Source organism: Elephas maximus, chromosome 24 (assembly GCF_024166365.1).
Source record: "Elephas maximus indicus isolate mEleMax1 chromosome 24, mEleMax1 primary haplotype, whole genome shotgun sequence".
In the NCBI taxonomy this organism is placed as follows: domain Eukaryota; kingdom Metazoa; phylum Chordata; class Mammalia; order Proboscidea; family Elephantidae; genus Elephas; species Elephas maximus.
Genome location: NC_064842.1, coordinates 63,757,656 through 63,778,261, shown reverse-complemented (window position 1 = coordinate 63,778,261; position 20,606 = coordinate 63,757,656). Strand labels below are relative to the sequence as shown.

The following is a 20,606-nucleotide window of genomic DNA, read 5'->3' as shown; positions in this document are numbered from 1 at the left end:
GAAGTAATTGCCTCCGGGCCACAAGACTGTGCCCTGTGGGAAACAGAGGAGGCCGGGGGTGGGGGACTGGGGAGGGAAAAAGGGTAGGGGATTAAAAAAAAAACCAGTGCCATCAAGTCGATTCCGACTCATAGTGACCCTATAGGACAGAGTAGAACTGCCCCACAGAGTTTCCAGGGAGTGCCTGGCAGATTTGAACTGCCGACCCTTTGGGGATTAGGAAAGCATATATTGTTGGTTACCGGGAGCTCTGTCTCCTGCTGGGAACTTCATGAAGCTGCTCTCCCATACTCCCTGTCCCCTGATCTCTGATGTGGGTGGGGCAAATCTAAGCAGCATGGAAGCTGCACTTCCAAGCCAGCTGTACCACCACACCCAGCCAGGATGCACGGAGGTAGAGCACTGGGGAGAAGATGCGGGGGTGGGAAAGTGTGCACCATTGGTTACCAGAAGCTCTGCCTCCTGCTGGGAGCTCCGTGAAGCTGCTTTCCCATGCTCCCTGTCTGCCAATCTATGGCAGGAGTCCAAGATAGCAAATCCATGTTGCATTAGCTGATAGGGGACCTCCGGAAACATCTCTCCTTGCTCTCTGTTGTATCAGTTTTTACTCCATTCAGTGCTTGGCTGGGTTCTTTATCTCTTCACTTGACACTTTGGGTTCCAGAACTGACATTTGTCTCTGTTTCGCTTAGTTTTTTGGGTCTTTGCTGTGAAGGGACGGCATGGTGCTTCTGCCTATGGAGACATATTGGCTGGAAGTCGGAATATTTCTTAATATCTAAATAGTTAAGATTATGGTAAAGTTTTGATTGTTTATTTCTAATTTTAATTTGAGAATGGAGTTCTTCTTTAATGTCCATAAAATAGTTATTTTTATATGGGGTACAATGCAATTTTATTTTATTAATTTATTCTTATATTTTGAGTAATTTTTACTTACATGATTAAGTGCTATTTTGTTTATTAAAAGTTTAAACCTTATATTTTCAGAAATGTTGCCATTTTTATAGCATGTTCTAAAGATAATTTAGTACTTTTAATACAAGAATTAATTTCTTCCATGAAATATGATTTTTTTATTTCAAGAAACTTTATGTAATTTTTAAAAATGTTTTATAAGCATGCCCATACAATACTCAGCTAGTCTTAATCATCTTCTTTCCCATCTTGAATTCAATGAACTGGTTTTTTTTTTCATTTGGTTGGAGAATTCTCTCAAGACATTTCTACAGATGTGTTATATGGATAAAAACTTGGAAGGTATGCATATCCTAAATGTCTTTCTTTAAGCAGAAGTTTGTGAATGATGCCTTCTATAGGTACTAAATGTGGGCGTACAGTCCATTTCTCTTAGAATCATTAAACTTTCCCCTTTTTTGTAGCTTCTCATGTTGCAGATTAAAATGTTCGTATTAGTCTCATTTCTTTTCAGATAGATTCAAGTTTTTTCTTTTCTCTATGGCTTTTTAAAGTTTTGAAATTTTTACTTATTATCCCTGGATTTTTGAAGTTTTCATCATGATATGTCAAGACACTAGTCAGTTCTGTCTTGGGTAACCTTGAGTCTTTGGATTTGAAGAAACTGAGTCTTAAAAACTCAGTGAAATTGTCCATTAAATTGTAGAGCTAAGATTTAAACCCTTGTGGGCAGATCTCAGAACAAGCATGGTTATCCACCTCATTATGGTGCTTCATAGGATACGAACAAATACAATAGTCCACCGAGGTTTCAAAATGTACAAAAAGGACGCATAATTCTGAGTCCCTACATAATTCTCTCTCATTTGGGCATATTTGAGCCTGTTTTTATCTATTTTACAAGTTGTTTCCCTTATGTACATGTAATATTTCATATGGGGTCTGACCAGCATTGAGACTGACAGGAATAAGAATAGATTCCCTCCACCTCTTATATGTCTACCAATGCAGTTTGTGGTCTTGTTAGCATTTCCATTACAGTTGTTATATCACAGCGTTAATCAAGCTGGTCATAAAACTAATTAAACTACTGAATACTTTGTTTGGCTGCTGCTAATAAGTCTGTGTAAGTGTGGTTGATTTCTTTCACCTATAAGGATCTTGTAGTTATCACTGCTGGAGTTCATCTTATTAGATTCAAACCAGCACAAAGCATTCTTTTTGAATGGTGAATCTGTTATAATTCAGGTTCACTATTATTATCCCCTGTGTCATTCCAATTGTGAATTTATACTGCATTTCTCCTAAACTGTGAGATTATTTAAAGATGAACAATGGAGCAAGTATAAGAACAGATTGCTATATCTGATCTTCAAATAATATTATTTAAGGAAATATCAAACTGTCTTATAAACTGTTCAATTTCTCCATGTTGTCCACAAGAATTCCAGAAGGTCGCTGTCTGAAGTCCAGATATAATTTGGCCTCAGTTAATCAGTATGCAGTTGGGCTGCTCTATCAGTTTCATCAATCAACCATAAAAATTACTCAATCTTTTCCTTATAATTCTTATGAATATTGGAATCTGTTTCATAGTTATAATAACTTCCTCTCTTAGGTTTTTGATAATTTGTTTCAGAATTATGTCTGTAGTGACACTGAGTTAATTGACCCATGATTTGTATCATTACTTTTGTTTTCATGGAATATCCAGTGTAGCCTGCCTTTACAATGTACTGTGAGATAGAGGCAAAGGAATATGATAGTAGAGGCCTAAAAACTTGGAAAAAGGCAAAGGAAGCATCCTCAGAAATAAATACTTTGTTCAGCAGCAATCTGCTATATGTAATGATTTAAGAAAAAAATTCCACAATTTCTCCAATACTCCTTTCTCCAAATGGTGGAGTCTAATTTCTCTCCACTTGAGTGTGGGCTGGCTTCAGTGATTCACTTCTAAAGAATAGATATGGCTGAAGAGACAATGTGTCATAAAAGGCAAGGAGGCTTCCTCCTTTCTCAGATCGTTAGCTCTGAGGAAAGTTAGCTGCCATTCAAGCAATTTATAGAGAGGCCCACGTGGCAAGCAACTGATGCCTCCTCCCAAAAGCCATGTGAGTGAGCCACCTTGAAAGCAGAGCCTCCAGCCCAGTCAAGCCACCCTGATCAACATAGTGTAATTAAAAAAAAAAAGAGTCTGACTAAGAACAACCCAGCTAAGCCACTCTCAAGTTGCTGACCCATAGAAATTGTAAGAAAATAAAAGCCTCCTGTTTTAAGCCAGTACATTTTGGGGGGAACTTTGTTACACAACAATAGACAAGTAATATACTAGGTGTTAGGTGGTACTATTACTCTTTAATGTTTTAATTCATATATTGGGAGAATTATATTATTTAGAGAAATATATATTCTTACACACACATATAATTTTGAGTGGCTAAATAATTGAGTATTTAATGTACACGGCACTGGTTAATGTACAAAAATGTGTTTTTGATTATACTAAAAAATGCCTACTTTGAAAAGCAAAGAATCCTAAAAATGTTCTAATTTACATAAACAATAAGAAAACTATTTGCTGTTATTGTGTCTATGATTTTTTTTTTAGTAGAAACTCATTTCAAATTGTAAAAATTAGATCAAGACATGAATGGAACTTACAACTACATCCTGGCGTAGGTACCCAGCCACTGCTAGTACATAGTGCCGTATATCCCCTGGTTGCAGGATAAAAGCCATTTTTACACCCGTAGTTGATTTTATCTTCACTTCTGTATGTTGTCCTTTTAGGTATGTAGAAACCATTTGCAATAGAAGGAGGATTACATGTGATTTCTGAAAAGAAACATGATGTAGTTCATGAGAATTAAAAAGTAGAGGTTATTTATTTACCCTTAGGACATTAAAATATATATATATATATATATAAATGAGTACAGCCTCATATCTTTCCTATTATATCACTGATATATCCCTCTTTTCCCCCACTTCCCTGTCAGTTTGTCATACTGAGGGGGCTAGCATGTTGCTGTGATGCTGGAAGCTATGCCACCAGTATTCAGGTACCAGCAGGGTCACCCATGGAGAACAGGTTTGAACTGAGCTTCCAGACTAAGACACAAGGACAAAGGACCCAGCAGTTTCTTCTGAAAAGAACTAGCCAGTGAAAACCTTATGAATAGCAGTGGAACATTGTCTGATATGGTGCCAGAAGATGAGCCCTCCAGGTTGGAAGGCACTCAAAAGACAACTGGGGAAGAGCTGCCCCCTCAAAGTAGAGTCAATCTTAATGATGAGGATGGAGTCAAGCTTTCAGGACCTTCATTTGCTGATGTGGCATGACTCAAAATGAGAAGAAACAGCTGCAAACATCCATTAATAATCAGAACCTGGAATGTACTAAGTATGAATCTCAGAAAATTGGAAACTGTCAAAAATGAAATGGAACACACAAGCATCAATATTCTAGGCATTAGAAAGCTGAAATGGACTGGTGTTGGCCATTTTGAATCAGACAATCATGTAGTCTACTATACCGGGAATGACAACTTGAAGAGGAGTGGTGTTGCTTTTATCATCAAAAAGAACATTTCAAGATCTATCCTGAACTACAATGCTGTCAGTGATAGGATAATATCTATATGCCCACAAGGAAGACCAGTTAATATGAGTATTATTCAAATTTATGAACCAATCACTAAGGCCAGAGATGATGAAATAGAAGATTTTTATCAGCTGCTGCAGTCTGAAATTGATTGAACATGCAATCAGGATGCAATGTTAATTACTTGTGATTGGAAAGTGAAAGTTGGAAGCAAAGAAGGGTGGGTAGTTGGAAAATATGGCCTTAATGATAGAAACAATGCCCAAGATTGAATGTTAGAATTTTGCAAAACCAATGACTTCTCATTGTAAATACCTTTTTTCACCAACATAAACAATAACTATACAAATGGACCTTGCCAGGTGGAATACACAGGAATCAAATCGACTACATCTGTGGAAATAGATTATGGAAAAGCTCAATATCATCAGTCAGAACAAGGTCAGGGGGCAACTGTGGAACAGACCATCAATTGCTCCTACGCAAGTTCAAGTTGAAACTGAAGGAAACTAGAACAAGTCCACGAAAGCTAAAGTATATCTCACCTGAATTTAGAGACCACCTCAAGAATAGATTTGATGTGGTGAACACTAATGACTGAAGACCGGATGATCTGTAGAATGATATCAAGTTCATCATACATGAAGAAAGCAAGAGGTTATTGAAAAGACAGGAAAGAAAGAAAAGACCAAGATGGATGCCAGAGGAGACTCTGAAACTTGCTCTCAAATGTCGAGCAGCTAAAGGAAAAGGAAGAAATTATGAAGTAAAAGAACTGAACAGAAGATTTCAAAGGGTGGCTCGAGAAGACAAAGTAATGTATTATAATGACATGTGCAAAGAGCTGGAGATAGAAAACCAACAGGGAAGAACACGTTCAGCATTTCTCAAGCCTTGAGTTGCAGTAGTGAAGGGTTCTATGGGGAAAATATTAAATGACGCAGGAACCATCAAAAGAAGATGGAAGGAATATACACAGCCATTAGACCAAAAAGAACTAGTCAGTGTTCAACCATTTTAAGAGGCAGCATATGGTCAGGAACCGATGGTACTGAAAGAAGTATTCCAGCTGCACTGAAGGCATTGGCAAAAAACAAGGCTCCAGGAATTGACAGAATATCAATTGAGATGTTTCAACAAGTGGATGCAGCATTGGAAGTGCTCAATCATCTATGCCAAGAAATTTGGAAGACGGCTACCTGGCCAACTCACTGGAAGAGATCCATATTTATGCCTATTCTCAAGAAAGGTATTACAATCGAATGTGGAAGTTATTGAACAATATCACTAATATCCCATGCAAGCAAAACTTTTCTGAAGGTCATTCAAAAGCGGCTGCAGCAGTATATTGACAGGGAACTGCCAGAAATTCAGGCGGGTTTCAGAAGAGGACGTGGAACCAGGGATATCATTGCATATGTCAGAGGGATCCTGGCTGAAAGCAGAGAATACCAGAAGGATGTTTACCTGTGTTTTATTGACTATGCAAAGCCATTCGACTGTGTGGATCATAACAAATTATGGATGACATTGGGAAGAATGGGAATTCCAGAACACTTAATTGTGCTCATGAGGAACCTTTACATAGATCAAGAGGCAGTTGTTCAGACAGAACAAAGGGATACTAAGTGGTTTAAAGTCAGGAAAGGTGTGCATCAGGGTTTTATCCTTTCGCCATACCTATTCAATCTGTATCCTGAGCAAACAATCCAAGAAGCTGGACTATATGAAGAAGAAAGGGGCATCAAGATTGGAGGAAGACTTATTAACAACCTGCATTATGCAGATGACACAACCTTGCTTGCTGAAAGTGAAGAGGACTTGAAGACTTATTGATAAAGATCAAAGACCACAGCCTTCAGTATGGATTACACCTCAACATAAAGAGAACAAAAATCCTCACAACTGGACCAATAAGCAACAGCACGATAAATAGGGAAAAGGTTGAATTTGTCATGGATTTCATTTTACTTGGATCTACAATCAACACCCACGGAAGCAGCAGTTAAGAAATCAAAAGATGTATTGCATTGGGCAAACCTGTTGCAAAAGGCATATTTAAAGTGTTAAAAAGCAAAGATATCACTTTAAGGACTAAGGTGTTCCTGACCGAAGCCATGGTGTTTTCAATGGTTTCATATGCATGTGAAATATGGACACTGAATAAGGAAGACTGAAGAAGAATTGATACCTTTGAATTGCGGTATTGGCAAAGAATGTTGAATATACCATGAACTGTCAAAAGAACAAACAAATCCCTCTTGGAAAAGTACACTAGAATGCCCCTTAGAAAGGAGGATGGTGAGACTACATCTCACATACTTTGGACATGTTATCAGGAGGGACCAGTCCCTGGAGAAGGATATCATGCTTGGTAAAGTGGAGGGTCAGCAAAAAAGAGGAAGATCCTCAAAGAGATGGATTGACACAGTGGCTGCAACAATGGGCTCAAGCATAACAAAGATCATGAGGAGGGCGAAGACCAGGTAGTGTTTTGTTCTGTTTTACATAGGGTCACAATGAGTCAGGATTGACTCGATGGCAGCTAATAACAATGACAACAATAACAGAATCCAGAAGGAGAGCAAAATGAGCTTTACATTCCCCAATCTCTAATACTTTGACTATTAGATCACATGGGGCTGTATTCATATTTGGTAATTGAAATGCAAAACAATGTAGCAGTGGAAAGACTAAAAACCAGATACTCTTGCACTATACCAGAAAACATAAAGATAAATAATTAGAATAAGAAATAATTTAATCATGAACTCTGAGGCATTTTAAAGTAACACATTGTGAAAAGTATTTCATAGTTTAGGTGTTTTAATATAGTTGAAAACAATTCTACATCTCCTTCACATATTTATTTCCTTTCTTTGCCTGAAGAAACTGTCCTACAGTCTCCTTTCTTCAAGCCACATAACCCAATTGCTCTTCATCAACAGATAATAAGTCCTTTTGTCCACACAAAACAATTGAGACTACCAATTGTGATTTCCTTTCATTTATTTCCATAATTTCTTCAACTTTGGTTGTATCTATTTCATACTTACGGCTTTTGCTCAACTTTAGATAATAAAAGTGTTTCTTTCAAATTCAGGTAGCTTCTCACCTTCAGACCTTTCATTTACCCATGGATCCTAAACCATTGTTTATTCCTTCCCCCTCTCTCATGTTGTCAGCCACTCTCTCTCATACGGGTATGCAAGCCTCTCCAATTTTAAACTCTTTCTCTCAACTTTTTGTTCCAGTTTAGCTTATATGCTACATTTTTCCATCCTTTCACAAACAAGATCCTCAAAATGCCATTTTACAACTGCTATTTCCACTTTCCTTCTCCCATTTATTCTTTAACACATTGCTATCTGGCTTCTAACACCTCTGTATGCTGGCACTACTCCGACAAAAGCCACAAATGTTCTCCAATTTCCAATTTCAAAAATTCTTTATGTCCTATATATTACATTGGTTGGTATGTAATATACACTTCTTAGTTATTTGTGGAACTGAATGCATAAATTTCTCTAATATTTGAGACTGTTGATCATTGATTTCTTGAAGTTCTCTAATGGTTAATATTCTTACGTTCTGCTTCTCCTCCTTCTCAAACTTTTATTTCATGTTTTTCTGACTCCTCTTCCTCTATTCTCTTACTTTTTAGGCCCTACTTCATCTTTTGTTATGATGAAGGTAAAAGACTACAGACTTCAGTATGGGTTACAGCTGATCACAAAGAAAGTGAAAATCCTTACAACTGGACCAATAAACAACAAATGGTGAAGAAATCGAAGTTGTCAAGGATTTCATTCTTCTTGAATCAACAATTAAACTAGGCATACTTCTTAATAGCCAAAGAGTTAAGATTATGGTAAAGCTTTTTTTTTTTTTTAATTTTAATTCAAAAATAAGATGCTTGTTTAATGTCCTATAAAATATCTGTTTTTAATTGGGGTACAACACAATTGTATTTTATTGAGTTATTCATACATTTAGAATAATATTGACTATAATTAAGTGCTATCTTGCTTATTAAAAGTTTAAACCTTATATTTTTCAGAAATTTTGCCATTTTAATAGGATGTTGTAAAGGTAATTTAGTACTTTTAATACCAGACTAGCATAAATTTCTTCTATAAATTATGACTCATCTATTTCATGAAACTTTATGTAATTTTTTAAAAATGTTTAAACACACACAGGCAATGCTCAACTATTCTTAATCATCTTCATCTTTCCTATCTTGAGTTCACTGCCAGGTTTCTTTTTGGTTTGGTTACAGAGTTTTCTCAAGTAATTTCTACAGATGTTATAAGGTTAAAAACTTTGAATGCATGCATTTTTATGGGTAGTGAAGGAACTTGCACAAATATCTTAAATAACGTATCAAACTCCCATCAAAAAATTATTAAAGTTAATTATCCCTGGAAATTAAAGAACAAAGCCCGTTTAATCATATTCTGTGGATAAATCATAGTCAATGACGTATCCTACATCTTGTTGTTGGTTCAAACGGTTAACAAGCTCAGTTGCTAATCAAAATTTGGTGTAGTTTGTCCATCCAGTGGCACCACAGGAGAAAGTCCCAAAGTTCCACCTACAAAAATTCAGCCGCTGAAAGCCTTGTGAAACACCATTCTGCTCTAACACACGTGGGGTCACCATGAGCCAGCGTTTACTCCATGGCAACTGGTTTTTCTGGTTTGAATCTCATTGATGGTTTTATTTACATAACTTGGAAAAATGACTATTGGATTTTAAGAGGAAATGGTCAGAAATTTTCATAATATCATAATAAAGAATTCATAAGGATTGTAAAGGAGTAAAACATGATAGCATAAGTAAAAGATCTTAAGGGTCTTATTAAATAAAAACCTCTTAGAAAAAAAATCGATTAGAATTAACAAAGAAAAATAATTTTTAAAGATAAACTAAAGATTCTACCAATTATATTTGTCATGTTTTAAGACACTTTTTAATGGGTAAGATTTCTTTTCAACCGTGGAGTTAATATTTTTGTTGTTGTGTGCCATGGAGTCAAGTCTGAGAGGTAGCAACCTTATCACTTTCTAGCGGGCTTTCTAGGCCGTAGTCTTTACAGTAGCAGATTGCCAGGTCTTTTCTCCTGCAGAGTGGCTGGTGGGTTTGAATCAATGACATGTTGTTTAGTAGTAGAGCACTTAACCATTGTGTCACCAGTGTTCCTTCATAATTAACACAGAATACATTAATTACTATACTAAAATACTGAAAGAGAAAAAATCAATTACTAAAATCACAGAGTTAATGGTTTCAAATTATATCTTTGTTTATATGTGCAAAATTTGCCAACGAGCTCAGAAAAGTAAATTAAAATTTATTGCCGTTACACTAGAAATTAAGCATATATTTTAAGGTTTGCTAAATGAGATAATAATGTTTATGACTTTTAATAGCTTTATTAAGGTATAATTGCTAAGAAATGTAATATTTAAAATGCACAAGTTGACAGGTTTTGACATATGAATCTGTAAAACCATCATCAAAATGAATCACTCTTCAAAAAAAATCATCAAAAATTTATCCCTCTTCAAAATATCCCTTTATTACAAATAAAAAATCCCCAAAACATTTTTCATGTCTGAATCTGGCATTTCTTGTGACATATTTTCTAGTTAAGGTTTTATGAGCATATTCACATGTCTCAATAATCAGTGTTGAATGACTTCTCACATTTTGGAACTCAGGAAACAGACATATGATTTATTTTTCTTATGTCATTCTGAAATCATTTCCCCCTAAATGTGTACTTTGTTATGATTTCAGAATACAAGTTATTCCTACTAGTTGATTCATTCACAACTATAGATACCTGACAGTAGATATGACCTAAAGCTTCATTTAAGGGGGAAGTTAAATACTCAGTTCCGTTTTTAACTTACCTTGTCCCTCAGTACTGGACACCCACAAAGTGAAAAGGACATTGATTAGCAACAGCATGTTAGATGTTCTCAATGATGTATAAATACACATATTCCAGTTGTGCTGTTTTGGGTTTGAAATCAGCTTCATTAGCAGTTTTCGAGTGTGACTCTAAATTTAAGTACACTACACTTAGCTAAGTAAACTGATGTCACTAAATAAATATCAAAGTTCAACGAATTTTGCAAACTCTGTAGGTAATTTTTATCAGTGGTTTCACAATCATTCTCTTATTCATTGCCTGTTATGTATGTATACAAATTTCTGGGGGAACGGGAATGAATTGGCTCCAAAATACAAACTAATTTAAATAAAACATTTCCTGAAAATAGGTCAACTTATTCTTCAGCCAGTTGAATAATATGTAAATAGCTCTCACAATCAAAGCCATGTCACTGGAACTTTCTTCTGTCCTGTATTTCCTTTCATCTAACTTCATTACTTGGGGGTCTCTGAAAATCAACCAGGGTATTTAGACCCTAGTCAACCATCTCTATTTTCATGGGGTTATGGAAGCAAACTGATTTCTTTTTTTTAATATCATCTCATTTGTGTGACTGAGGATACTCTGGGGAAATAAATCATTATCACGTGACTAGGAAAAAGAAGTTCCTTGCTGATTTTTTTTTTTTTAAACTCACAGTTGATCACACTAGTTAGAGCAAGGGTTCTTAATATTAAAATAATCTTTAACTAAAGTGGTTTGAGGCACCTTTTTTATATGGCACAATATATTCTGGCACATACAATGACTTCCCTTCTATTGAAGCCTCACTTTCCTTTAACTGGACCATCCTCTCACTGACTTATTACTTGCTTTTATTCTTTATTTTCATATACATATTAATATATATAGGTATATATATATATCTTTCCAATTATATTTATCTTGTTTTAAGATGTCATCCTTTACTATAAAGAATTGTTTTCAAACAGATAATTACTATTGAAAGCATAGTATTACTATGAAGATGGAGAAAGCAAATCAATGGGCAAAGGCCTAGAGTTATATTTTAAAAGTCTTTTATGTGTATGTTTGTTTATTTTAAATACAATAATTTATAAGTATTGAAAATTATTTAAAACTATGTATAGTCAAGACATCCAGAAGAGTTTATAATCTGATGAAGCTTTCTATGAATAGTAATCATCATACCCTCAAGATGAAATAAAAAAATCTAACTGCTTGAGGGACCAAAAGCAAGCAGAAATTGGAAAGCATCCAGTCTTTGCAAGGATAAAATCAACCTGTGAGATCCATATTTTCCCATCTTTTCAACTGAGGGCACCACCAGTCCTTATGGTGCCTGGATGATGGAGCTTAAGCAGAAATGAGTCTGGCTGGAAAACTATGTCTCAACTGAGGAGGGAAATACAGGACAAAAGGAAGTCCCACCAGGGAAATCCTCCCAAATTTGCATACAACCTATCCTTAAATTATTTACTGACTGTACTGAGCAGCTCAATAAAAAGCAATTGTTGCAGAGCTGAAAACCTTAAAAAATTCAGCTCTTTCCAGTGTAGGGGAGAAAGAGTTTGGAGTTGAGGGCCAGAGTAGCTTAGTAAATTTCTCCTAACTTTTTTGAAACCCAGAATGGGATATGAATTAGGGTTACCATGTCCCAGTAGTTGACTAAAGACAATGCACTTGGACTAAGACAAATCTGAAATAGACCCATGCAAGCAAAATTAAAACCAAGACTTCCCAGGATAATAGTGGGCTGTCAGGAATAAAGCTAGTAGAAGAAAGTCAATATTTTTCAGAGAAAGATGCAAGAATGTATAATTTCTACAATGTATTATTCACAATACCTGGTGTAGAATTAAAACTGTGTTAGACTTGTTCAACACTGTGTAGTAGTGACATAGTGATAGATAAATTGATCAATGGAACATTAGAATTCAGAAATAGACCCACACATGTAAATTACTTGTCTTATGAACCAATGCAATTTGATGTGGGAAAAAAAAAAAGTTTTTCCCAGAAATGTTGGAGCAAGAACTGGGTTTTGGGACGGCAAACAAAACTGAAGCTTGGCATCTTTCTCACACCAAATAAATCAATTTAAGTTTCATCATTGTCCTAAATGTGAAAATAAAAAGGTAAAACCTGAGAAGAAAGTATAGTGGGATATATTCAGCTGTTGGTGGTAGACTAGTATTTCTCTTAAAAAACCGCAGAGAATTATTTTTTAAAATGATATATTGTTCATCAATAATAATTTTAAATCATGTCTATCAAAATGCATAATCATAAAACTAAAAATATAGTAAGCCTTAGATTAAGAAGAGATATTTGTAGTATGTCAGGCAAAGAACTCATATGTATCACACATAAACACTTAAAATATTACAGTAATCACCTCACAAACATAGATTCACAAATGTGTTCAACGTTGTTACTCACCAGTGAAACACAACATAGAAATTCAATTAAATATATTATACACACACAGAATTGCTAATATTTAAATATTTGGCATTTTCAAATTTGGTGAGGATAAGGTTAAGTGGAATTTCCCTTCTGTACAGAAGGAAGATTAAATGGTACAATACAATCGTTTTGGAAAATGTGCTGGCAACTGATTCGCACCTAATAAATTTTTAAGAGAAATGAGTGGGTATGTCTATCAAGAATTATATACCACAATGTTCATAGCAACTTTTTTCATAATAGCCAAATATTGAAATTTAGGAAAATAAATGAAAAAATTATTCTATATCCATACAAAGAAATGTCCCTCAGTAATAAAAAGAATGAACTATTGCTACATACAAAAGCTTGGAAGAGTCATCTACATATTTTGTTTAGTTAAAACGTCAAACAGTAATGTAAATAGAGCAAAGTTTCAGTCATATCAAACTCAAAAACAGGAAACAGTAATTAGGATTTATAATTTCAGAATACTGGTTACCTTTGGAGATGAGCAAGATATAAACTGGGAGCTAGTACATGAGAGTTGCTTAGAGAATGTTAAAAATTTTCTATATTCTGATCTAGGTGGTGGTTATGCAGGTGTTCAAACATGTAAAAATTATCAGCTGTTCAGATAAAATTAGTGCAAATTATGTACTTAATTATACGGATGATATGAACCAAAATAAAAATTCAACTATAATTAGTCTAAAATTCAATATTTTGCTTTATTGTTTTTGTACAAAATGCTCACTACCAGTGTACAGAACTTCCCAACATTTTTTTTTTTCTAGTAAAGCTGTGGAATCATTAAAAATTGAATGAAATTTTTAAAAAAGGATCTTTTTGCTGATATACACTTGAGATTTAAATCAAAGATTTGAAAACAATATTATCTTGTTAAAATGTTTACAAGCTCTAGTAAGAATCATATTGTTATGTTATTACCAATTTCTACTTTGATGATGTTGTGATCAGAGAAGATACTTTGTATTATCTCAGTGTTTTCTATTTTGCTGAGGGATGCTTTGTGGCCTAAGATGTGGTCTGTTCTGGAGAATGTTCCATGTGTGTTGAAAAAGAATGTGTACTTTATAGGATGCTCTATACATGTCTATGAGGTTAAGTTGATTATTGTAGCCTTCAGATCTTCTGTATCTTTTTTGAGGTTCTTTCTTGATGTTCCGTGTTACTGAGAGTGGTGTGTCAAAATCTACTATTATTATGGAATTATCAATTTCTGTTTTCAGTGCTGTTAGAATTTATGTGTTTTGAAGCCCTGTCATTGAGTACATAGATATTTATTATGGTTATGTCTTCGTGGTGGATTGTCCATTTAATCAATATGTATGTCCTTCTTTGTCTTTTAAGGTAGATTCTGTTTTACCAAAGTTCTCTTTTTTGGTAGCTGTTAGCTTGATATATTTTTTCCATTCTTTGATTTTTAATAAATTTATGTCTTTGTTTCTAAGTTGTGTCTCTTGTAGACAGCATATTCATGGGTCCTTTTTTTTTTTTTTAACCCATTCTGTCATTCTCTGTCTCTTTAAGGGTACATTTAAGCCATTTAAGTTTAGTGTGATTATTGATAGGTGTCAGCTTATTGCTGTCATTTGTAGTCCTTTCTTGGGGGGGCTGCTGCCTTTTTTTCTTGTTTTTCCTCTTACTCTTCTGTGCTGAATTCCTTCTGTTTGTGTATTTTTTTTGTTTCTTTTCTTTTTGTAGACTTCTCTGATCACAACACCATCAAAGTAGAAATTGATAATAACATAACAATATGATTCTTACTAGAGTTTGTAAACATCTTCATTTTTTTGAGTAGATTTGTTAACTTTCTCTGTGGTTACCTCGAAATTTACCCCATCTTTTATTACTTGATAACAACTTGACTTCCTCTCCATTTGAAAGTTCTATACCTACAGCATTTATTCCCTCTTTTATTGTTCTGACATTGTTGTCATTTACAGATTGATGTCTCTAGTTCCCTGTTGTACATTTTTTAGTTTTGTTTTATTCTTGAGAGTTCATTATCTAGGTTCGTATCTGGCTGATGCTGTCTTATGTGCTAGAGTCAAGCTGCTGAGCTGTTGTCTGATGTTGTTGGTTCTCTAAATGAAAGACTCCCATTAATAATTCTTGTAAGTTTAGTTTGGTTTTTACATATCCCCTTAATTTCTATTTAAATGGAAATGTCCTAATTTCACCATCATATTTGAGTGAGAGTTTTACAGGATTTATTATTCTTGGTTGGCAGTTTTTTCTTAAAAGACTTTATATATGTCATCCCATTGCCTTCTTGCCTGTGTGGTTTCTGCTGAGTAGTCAGAGCTTAGTCTTTTTGTTTCCCCTTTGTATGTGACTTTTCGTTTTTCTTGAGCAGCTCTCAGGATTCTTTCTCTGTCTTTTGTTTTAGCAAGTGTGATCATGATACGTTTTTGTGTTTTTGGGGGGGAGGTCTATCCTATATGGAGTTCATTGAGCTTCTTGGAGAGTCAACTTCTCATCTTCCATGATATTAAGAAAGTTTTCTGTCAGCAAATCTTCAATGATCCTCTCTGTGTTTTCTGTTTCCTTCGCCTGTTCTGGAGCTCCAATCACGTGCAGATTTTTACTTTGGATTGTATCTCACATCATCATCAGGGTGTCTTCATTTTTCTCTCTGTTTTTTTCCTCAAAGTGGTATCCAAGGATTTGTCTCTAATTTATTGATTTGGTTTTGTCCCCCATTGCTTCAAATTTGCTCCTAAAACCTTCTATTGCATTGCCCATTTCTTAAATCTTATTCATCTTTGGATTTCTAATTGTTGTTTTTGTATAATTTCTATTTATTTATTTAGACATTTTGTTCCTGTATAATTTTCTTGATTTCTCCCACTGTTTTGTCTGAATTTTCCATGATTTTGTCTATTTTTTTCCTTATTTTTGTCTGCATCTTCCTCCATCTGTTGGAGAACTCTGAATAGTAGAGATCTGAATTCCCTACCAGGGAGTTCCAGTGCCTTTTCTTCTAGCAGAAGGTCATCTGGTGTTTTATTTTCATCAATTTCTGGAGCCATTCTGTTTTTTTTTTTTTAAAAAAATATGTTTTGGTATTGTCTGCTGTCTTTGGGACATTCAGGAATTATTTGTTTACTGATTATATATTTGATTGATTCCACTTTTTTGTTTTATTTGGTTATGTCTGAGCAGACGGGCTGAGTGTGTTTTGTTGTTTGATCGCCTGTAGGCATGATACTTCTCACCACCCTTTCCAAGTGGGTGGAGCCAATCACTCAGCTATGGAGCAGCAGGGCAGGCTCAGTGGGGGTGGAGGGACAGGTATGAGTAATATTTGGCACAAACCACGGGAGATGGGGCAGTGCTGGGGGGAAGTGCAGAGTAGGATCTGGGGGACTGCATTTGTACCATGGCACTTGCAGATAGGCAAGAGAGAGAGTATGTGATGTGTAGTGCTAAGTGGGTGAGTGAAAGAAGAAAAGGAAGAGGAAGAAACAAAGACACAAGAAGTTTTAAAAAAGCAAAAAAGAAGTAAATAAATATATTTTTTAAAGTAAATAAAATGGTGGTATGGTAGGATTCAGCAGGTGTGGGAGAGCCAGACCCGGCAAAGCTGTTTGCTGGTGGCTGTCTACCCAAGCAGTGTGGTTCAGCCTGTCAAAAAGCAGTGTGGGTGGCATATTGGTCTAGGTGGGCAGGAGAAAGGAAAGGAAAGAGGGGAAAGAGAGAAGAAACCAACAATCAAACAAAAAATCAAAACAACAACAACAATAAAATATGGTGATGGGGTACCAGTCATTGTCAGCTGGGCAGAGCTGTGGTGTCAGGGAGCTGATGTTTCTCTTGCTGGGTGGCAAGGCACAGGAAGGTGTGGAGGCAGTTCCAGGCATAGGTAGGAGGGAGAAGGAAAAAAGAAGGGGAGAGATAAAGAAAAATATAAAATGTTGCACTGAAGGAACTGGCCTATGGGGCGATGCAGACCCAGGGAGGTCTTGTGCCAGAAACTCTCCAGCAAGCAGCACAGCACAACCCACTATGAAGTTAGGAGCAGCTCGTGGAGCTTGGTGGATGGGAGGAAAGAAAGGGAGCAATAATTTAAAATAAAGGAAAAAAAGACCAAATAAATAAAATGGTGCTGAGGGAGTTGGTCAGTAACAGTGGCACAGACCCAGGGAAGCCACATGCAGTGACTCTCCAACTAAGCTGTGCAGCATGGCCCCTCCAGAAGGGGGGGGGTGGTGCACAAGGCTGGGTGGGTGGGAGAAAGGAAAGGAAGGAAAGGAGAGAGAGAGAAGAAACAGAAAAAAAGAACAAAGCAAAGAAACCAAAAAAAGAAAAAAACACAGCCTGTCAAGAAGGGGAAGAAATGGCACACAGGGCTAACTGGGTGGGAGAAAGGAAAAGAACGAAAGGAGAGAGAGATGCAAATAAATAAATAAATAACCAAAAATAAAAAAATCAGAAAACAAACAAAAATGCAAACCAGACCAAAACAAACAAAAAAAAGTGGAACTGAACGGGCCGGCTCCTGGGGGTGGGGTGGATGCCAGCAGCAGTGAGCTAGTGTTTCTCTGGCTGAACATCCGTGGCTCCTTGGCAGGCAGTGGAGTTCATGTAGAAGGAAGAAGCATCGGGGTGAGGAAACTTGTTTCCCTGGTTATCAGATATTCTGTGTCCTGCTGGAAGCTCCATGAAGTTGCCTTCCTGTACTTCCTGTCTGGAGTTCTTTGGCAGCTGTAGCCCAAGATGCTGGCATCTCTCTGCCCAAGAAACAGTGGCCCATTTGCAAGCAGCAGAGGCCTTGTCATGGAAGAAGTGTGTGAGGTGGGAAAGCAGGTATCCCTGGTTACCAGGTGCTCTGTCTTCTGTTGGGAGCTCTGTGAAGTTGCCTTTCTGTACTGCCTGTCTGAGTTCTTTGGCAGCTGTAGCCCAAGATGGTGAATCCGGCCACTTTAGCTAGTATGGGCTCTGCACTCCGTAGCTCTCCTCCTTCTGTTTTCTGTCAGTATTTTATTCCATTCAATGCTTGATTGAGTTCTTTATTCATTCATTTAATACTTAAGGTTTCAGAATTGATGTTTGTATCTGTTTTATTTAGTTTTCAGGTCTTTGCGGTAGAGAGAAGTCATGGTGCTTCTGTTTATAGTGCCTTGTTGTCTCTGCCTCCTTATTATGCTATTATCTATGTAATAATACAAATGATCACAACATGTGAGAATCCATACCACATTTCAGGTTGTGACTAACCGTAATTTGGAAATGGATGCCCAGTTTTAAGTGATTTTGAAGTTTGCATTTAAGATTATTAGAGAACAATTTACACTTTCTTGACAAATCTGTAAAGTATGTGGCCCACAGGAAACATTACTTTGATGTACTGTTTTAAAGATAATAATCTTTGGACTTCAAAGCACCATCTCCTCCCAGTTTACATTAAATCAGAAGCAGACACCTTGATTTTAATCATTGTTCATTAACAATGTCACTACATAATTCAAATATCCCACAAAAGGAACATATATAAATTTTATCATCCCAAAGAAATGAATACCAGAAAAAAAAGACACTACCATAACACGTGGGTGTATCAGACTAACCATCATCACCACACACTATAGAGCCTGTGGTGCTTCCACTTGTGTTTTCATAGCAAACACTGCATTCAGAGTACTGCTTGTCATTGAACTTAAACCATGAGCCATTGCTTTTGGCTCTGGCATTCTCAAACAATGGTGTATCACAAGATTCTAATGCATGATAAAATTGAAGATTTTATTTCATGTTATTGAATGGGTAAACTGAGTGAATCCCATCCCAGGAAAAAATTCCTTCCCAATTATCATATACTAATATTTGAGTACCTGTTAAAAATGATCTAAGAAGATAAAAGATAAATTGTTCTTCTGAAATCTTTACTACAATAGAAATGTATGTTTATATATACACTATTTTTCACATCACTTAAATTATCTGAAAAAAATTTATACTAAATATATTTTCTCAATTCTATTTATACTTGTAAGCTTGTCATATGCTAGTAATAAAAAAGTTATTAGAAGTGTATTTTTTATTCTGAAAAATTAAAGATATTAAAATTAAAAAATTTTTTAATTTAAGATGCCAGTCTTATTACCAGTTAAGACATGTAAACCAAATAAAATGGATTAATTGCATATAAAGATCTGTATATTTATTACCTGATATTTTTTCTTCCATAATAAAGTCCTGTAATAGAAATGCCTTTTAAAAATAAACATCCTGAAGAGGATCAGAAACTACCACAATTTACTTTTGCCCCCTGGTCAAAAGCAGAACTTCATGCTATTGTTAAAAATGTCTTACACCTCTTGAAGATCCTCACAAATTTATTCAAGAATTTAGAATCTTGGCTGATACATATGAATCTGGTCTGGCAGACTTATATAATTTAATAAATTCACTGATAAAGTCAGGTGACTCTCAATGCCTTTGCCATCAATTCGATTCCAACTCAAATGTAGATGGAAAAGGTCTGATGGAGAAGTACTATAGAATTCCTAAACATCCAGCCTAATGACCTGACATGGAACTAATAGCATATACAAGAACTATTGTCACAAACCTTATTGAAGCTATCCCAAAGATATTTCCCTGAAAAATAGATTGGACCAAGGTTCAGAGTTGCAAACAAAATAAAGATGAAAATGTTTATGACTATAGGGACCATATGACTAAACTTTTTGGAGAAAACTCTGGCTTAAAGTTAGAAGAGTCTGGATCCCTTATTGCTTTCAAATTCTTTTTTGTCAACAGCCTCCATCTGGAGCTAGCTGAGTTAGATTGGGAAAATGAAAGCATGCAACAGTTAGCTACTGTGGGTTATAAGTTATCAAAAATTCTTGAACACAAGGCTGAGGAAGCTGAACAAGGAACTGAAGTTAAACAAAATAAACTTATGGCCCTGTACTTACAGCAGTTACAGACCCAGCCTCAAAATAATTTCTCCACACAGAACAGATCCAACTGACACATGGCTAAGACCGTGCCCAGTACGTTGCCCTTTGTTACTACTGTAAAAAGCCCAGACATTTCAAAAGGGAATGTTTGAAACTAAAAAATAAACTAGGCAACCTAACACCGGATGTAGACCAGAAATAAATAGAATGAGGGGACTCCGAGCACAAACCAGAGGCTTTTCCTATGGTAGCACCAAATTCTCAGGAAGAAACTACTATTCAAATAAATGGAGAACCATGCAAAATTTTAACTGACACAGGTTCTACTTTATCTGTAATAATTCCATCAAACTTACAAAAGCCCTTACCCTAGAGTAATAAAACCTCAAGAACCATGGGGGTCACTAATCAAGAACAGGTTTTAATTCATTCCCACCCTGTTTCTGCCTCTTTGGGTCCTATAGAGGACATGTACCCTTTTTGCCCAGCTTATATACTCCAGTAAATTTACTAGGAAGAAATCTGTTATTCAAATGGAATTCTCAAAAAAATTCTCAGGAACAGGAGAAAGGTTAGACTTACCTGAAGCCAATCAACAGATAGACCCTATGATAGAAAATACTTTAAGTGAAGAAGCCTATTGCTATTTACAAGCATTCAGACTACCAGTACGAAAGGTCCTTCTCCTGCTTTACCTAATTCTATGGAAAGTCTTTCTTTGTTACCCAAAAGTTTATAAGTTAATACTTCTACCACTGTTGGTCAGATCCTGTCT

The 20,606-nt window shown here is 35.8% G+C and overlaps 1 protein-coding gene across 1 annotated transcript in view; it reads right to left on the bottom strand.

Moving 5' to 3' along the window:
- Positions 1-20,606, bottom strand: part of LOC126066874 (complement factor H-like) — a 181,157-nt gene that overhangs the window by 69,073 nt on the left and 91,478 nt on the right. Inside the window, exon 6 of the mRNA XM_049868292.1 lies at positions 3,580-3,753. Coding sequence (XP_049724249.1) covers positions 3,580-3,753 — 174 coding nt within the window. The remainder of the gene's footprint in view (positions 1-3,579; positions 3,754-20,606) is intronic.